This window comes from Sinocyclocheilus rhinocerous, unplaced genomic scaffold, assembly GCF_001515625.1.
Source record: "Sinocyclocheilus rhinocerous isolate Xijiao unplaced genomic scaffold, SAMN03320098_v1.1 scaffold1322, whole genome shotgun sequence".
Taxonomy (NCBI): domain Eukaryota; kingdom Metazoa; phylum Chordata; class Actinopteri; order Cypriniformes; family Cyprinidae; genus Sinocyclocheilus; species Sinocyclocheilus rhinocerous.
The window spans coordinates 796,179-801,503 of NW_015657497.1; the positions used below are offsets into that span (position 1 = coordinate 796,179).

Here is a 5,325-nt window from a genome sequence, read left to right on the forward strand (position 1 = left end):
GGCTTTTTGGTTGCTTTTAGTCAGAAAACGTAAAGAAAACGACACACATACAGCAAGATAATATAATTTCACTTACCTGGCCTATCACTTTCAAACATCCATCCCTTCTTAAAAGTCTGTGTTAAAAGAGCCGACTGCTGAAACGATAGCCTGTATCCAGCTTAGGCGTGTTCTCCCTTTATTTTTAATTTGTATATATACTGTTTGAATGACAGCTTGGTAAATCTGTTGGCGATCAAATATTCAATATCGCTACTCATAAGTACTTGGTACATCATCAGCGCAGCGGGAGACGTTCAAACTAATATCACGTAACTTGCATCTCTATTATGATTGGTTGATATACCAGAAGGTAGCCTCCCTTACGAGGTTTATTTTCTCAACACTCCTCAGCGCTGAAAGTGAACACTCGATGCTGATTGGATAATTTTTTTTTTTTACCAACGGAGGCACGAGAGCTCAGCTCTCCCCCGGCCTCCCCCTCCCCTTCTCTCTCCCTTAGCGAATGAATTGTGAATTTTATTAACATTAAATCGTCCTCCTCCCATTGTCACCTCAAAATTTTGGGGAAGCTGTGCCTCCCCTGCCTCCCTCGACGAGCCGCCACTGGATATCAGGGCTGTTATTGGTCCCTTTATGTTCGGATATCTTTATTGGCTACTGAAGTGCTGTCAAAGGTTTGAATATCAATTCAAATTGTGGGCGTACTCAGTAACAAACTATGATCTAAAAGTAACGAAGTAGATTATTTTGCTTAATTTGTACTTAAGTACAAGTAAAAGTACAGCTTTAAAAATATACTCAAAAAAGTACAAGCACCCGAAAAAACTACTTCATTGCAGTAACGCAAGTAGTTGTAATTCGTTAGCCCCACCACTGGTTGCTGTAAGATTTTTAGTGACGCCGAAGCAAACGTCTTGACACCACTCAGATGTCTTGATTACTGATGCACTAAATTCCTCCATTAAACCTACAATTAGCCCTGATTGCGCCCCCTTTTGTCTCCTTGTGGCATCTGATATTCGCAAAAGACTCAGACCTCAGAGGTAAAAATGCAAATCAGCAGGTAATTATCCTGTGCTCTGATTACTCTAATTCTCTTCATGCTCTAAATGTTGCTCTCAGAGATGAGAGCCATATAAGAATAAACATAGTAAAACACGGCAGAAAATAGACGTTATAATATACTTCCTTGACAGATATGATTTCTTCTGTCAGGAAATAGAGCTGGCATGTTGTGTTGTAATGTATGACGATAACTTATGCTGGTATCTGTAGTGTGGGCAATTACATTTTGTTTGAGCATGATGTAAGTTACAATATACTGGCAATCAACAGGTATACAGGACAACTTAACTGAATAATCTTCCACCTTTGGCACTGCAGAAAGGAAAACAAAACAAACAAATAAATAAATGTTTATATTGTATATATTGTATCACTAATATTTTGGTAATACTAAAAGAAAGATAATATATCTTAACTTGCATCATATACAATTATTATATAACTAATGTATTGTTAATAATTTTTAATTAATTATTTCAGGAGGTAAACATATCAGACTTGACTATTCATATCCAACTACAATTATAATGGTATTGCATAACATACTATTTATTCATTTATTTTTTATAAAACTGTAACCTGACAGGTTTTGTTTCTTTATATGAGACATGGTCATTGTAACAGTTAAGGAACGTTATGTAAACCTTTGCATGTGTTTTAATGTATTGCACTTACATGCATACATTTTAATGGCCATTTAAAGTTTGAAATATAAGTTTCTAAAGCAATGGCTATTGTAATGTCATATAGTAGATATAGAAACTGTGACTGTCTCTCCCAAGGGACTTATGCTAATGCAGGTTTGTTAAAGTGACCTACTTTTATATAAAAATGATCATCTATAATGAACATACATCTGCGTGACAAATCTTTGACAAACTTTTCTTTAATCTGTTTATTTTGAATCCTTTTTACTCTCTCGTGTTCATGTAATATGCTTCTATAGGGTGATGTCTTTTTCCAAAGAGTAGAGGAGACATCATGTTATGTCATACACAACACTAGATTAGTGTGTTACAGTAACCTCTTTTATACTTGACAGGTGGAGACAGCTCTGATGGGGTGAAAAGTGAAATCTTTTGACACATGCTTGTTGCTAACTCACTGTTAAATGGTATCAATAGAAAGTAGTGCATTCAGTCTAAAAAGGTTCAGCTATAATGCCATAGTATTTGGTGTAGTATGCAGTACCAGCAGGAGATTTTTAGTGGATGTATGATGTCAGTTAGCCCTTGATTTGACTTGACTAGTTCATCACATTAAAGGTGGGGTAAGCGATTTCTGGTAGCCAATGTTGACATTTGAAATCCCCAAAACAAACACGCCTCTACCCCAAAAGGGTCTCGCCCCTATATATATATACACTATGGTCTACACTGGATGTGGTGCGGCACGACACGACAAATCCCCGACAGAAAACCGCTGCTGCGTTCTATTCATGACGTATTGACACAAATTTCAAATGATTTTCAACGGTCGCTTTGTCACGTCCAGTGTAATAGACAAACTTTAGCTGTTGCGGCTCAGACACAGTGTTACTCACCTATCGAGAAGAAACAAAGCAACCTCAGCGTCCGATCGCAGGCCTTCCGCTCCTTGAGTTCTCTCCAGCGCTGGAAAGCTGATCCGATGGTCTACACTGCATGCGGCGCGGCACGACACGACAAATCCCAGACAGAAAACCACTGCTGCGTTCTATTCATGACGTATTGACACAAATTTCAAATGATTGTCATCGGTCGCTTTGTCGCGTCCAGTGTACTAGACAGACTTTAGCTGTTGCGGCGCAGACACAGTGTTACTCATCTATCGAGAAGAAACAAAGCAACCTCGGCGTCCGATCGCAGGCCTTCCGCTCCTTGAGTTCTCTCCAGCGCTGGAAAGCTGATCCGATATTTACACGGGTCCTACTTCTTGCCTTAAGCCTTCTTTTGTTCCTCAGATGTTTTGCTCTTTTGTTTTTTATCCGCCATCTCTATCTTTCTGTCGCTCGGCTCTCTAATGTCCGTCCTGTGCACTGAACGCTCTCTCCTCCAAATCAGGAGTAGACATGCCCCTTACAGCTGATTGGCTACAAGTTTGTTTTGCTAGTCGGCCCAAATCAGTTTTCTAAAGCGTTTTTGGAAAATCGCTTACCCCACCTTTAATTGTGGATGCGTTTGTTTAGCAAACAGAAACTGTCACTATATTTGTTGTCTTAAATTTGAACAGTAAATATTGTTGATTATCATCTCCAACCTAACAAACTTTATTTTGTGTTCTCTGTTTTTAAAATAAATTCCAGTTGGTTTGGCATTTTGTCATCTAATGCAAACGCATTGTGCATTGTTTTTGGGGGTGCAGTTTTTTTTTGTGTGCGTGTGTGTTTCTGCTTGCCTTCCTGATCATATCATCTTAAACTTTTCTCTGGTCTTGATCCACAGCTCGCATCGTGAAGACCAAGCAGTGGTGTGACATGGTGCCCTGTCTAGAGGATGAAGGCTGTGACCTGTTAGTAAATAAATCAGGCTGGACTTGTACACAGCCCAGCGGCAGAGTGAAAACTACAACGGTGAGACTTACTTATTCTCATAATCACTGTCAAATGTCACTCTATTTACAGCTCTTTTCAATTTTATAATGTCACATGCAGTATTTTAAAGTGAAACGGTATATTCGATAAGAAAAAAAAATGGAGTAGGACTGGATGTATTGGATCCATTGGGAACTAATTAGATTGTGAAAAATGAGCTCTTCAGTCCAGAGAAGAAGTCAGCGGAAAAGGAAAGTCTCTTGAGAAGTGGTGCATATTATATTTTGATGAAAGGTTATAAACTCATCATATATGTAAATATATTTTTTTCTTTTTAATATTTACCGATCATTTGTTCATAGTAGCACCATGAATATATATGGCATCAGTTCTGATTTCATGTAATAGGTATACATGGAAGACTAGAGGATTAGAGTATATTGTCTGTCTGCAATAAGCATTAATTTATTTTATGATTTTAAATAATCTTATCGGTAGCACTTTATTTTACAGTTCTGTTCCACATGTACATATTATTTACTATAGTAATTCAAATAAGTGGGTAAAAACTACAGTAGTTACAGTACTTTCTTGGGTAAGTACACTAAATACACCGTAAGTGCATGTACTATAAATAAAATGCAACCATCTCATACTAGCATAGCATCTTTCAAAGACTACTTTCTTAAAGTCGCACTGAAATAAATGTAGCAACTGTTCTTTTCTTTCGTATTGTGATGTGTATTCAAGTGTAACAGTGGTTACACTTTATTTTAGTGTCCTTGTTACAGTGTAATTATAGATTTAAGTACTGAGTAATATTAATTAACTGCATGTACTTACTATATGGTTAAGGTTAGGATGAGGGTTTGGTTTAGGGTTAGTTGCATGTAATTATACATCATTTATTGTTATTACTGTAGTAAGTACATGTAATAAGGACACGTAAAATAGTGTTATCGAAATGGATTATCGAAAAAAGAAAGAATGCAGGGTGTGGACTTGGTTCTATGCATCGTTTGTTGATTATTTTGAGATGTAGGCATTGCATGCAAAAGTGTAGGGAATTGAATAAGAGCTTGCAGAGGTTTAAACATGTTAAAATGGAGTAGTCCTGTATATGTCACTAGAGATTTGACATTTTCGCCAGAAGGTTCAGTTATGATATTTTGTTTAAATGTTATGTCAGAAATTTTTTTTTTAAATGAAACATGCACAGACGAATTGTTCACAATAAGATCTATAACATGTATTTGTAAAAAAAAAAGATACATTTTAATTTTACGATGACTCTAATAGTGCACTCAGAAACCTTCTTTTTATGGTGTATTGGTATTGCACGGTATAGCAAAATAAATAAAAAAAAATAAAAAAAAAATACAAATAAAACTGAATTAATCTTATTGTAACGATTCAGTCCACTGAAGGCGAGCGTAGTGAGAACCCAAGTGCAGTTTATTTACAGGTGATCCAAACTCCAAACATAATCCAAACAAGATACACAGACTAGAGACACAGACTTGACTTGACGAGGCATGAACAGACTTGACTAGGCACGAGAAGACTTGACGTGGCATAAACAGACTAGACTCACCGACAGCGGGTTACCAAACTCCACAAACAAGATACACAGACTAGAGACACAGACTTGACTTGACGAGGCATGAACAGACTTGACAGACTTGACTAAGACTTGACGTGGCCAGACTAGACTCACCGACAGCGGGTTACAACATCAATACATG

The 5,325-nt window shown here is 37.2% G+C and overlaps 1 protein-coding gene across 2 annotated transcripts in view; it reads left to right on the forward strand.

Annotated features, from left to right (window-relative positions):
- Positions 1-5,325, forward strand: part of LOC107721159 (protein FAM19A5-like) — a 177,424-nt gene that overhangs the window by 151,971 nt on the left and 20,128 nt on the right. For both annotated transcript variants that reach the window (XM_016529031.1, XM_016529032.1), the window contains exon 3: positions 3,492-3,619. In XM_016529031.1, coding sequence (XP_016384517.1) covers positions 3,492-3,619 — 128 coding nt within the window. The remainder of the gene's footprint in view (positions 1-3,491; positions 3,620-5,325) is intronic.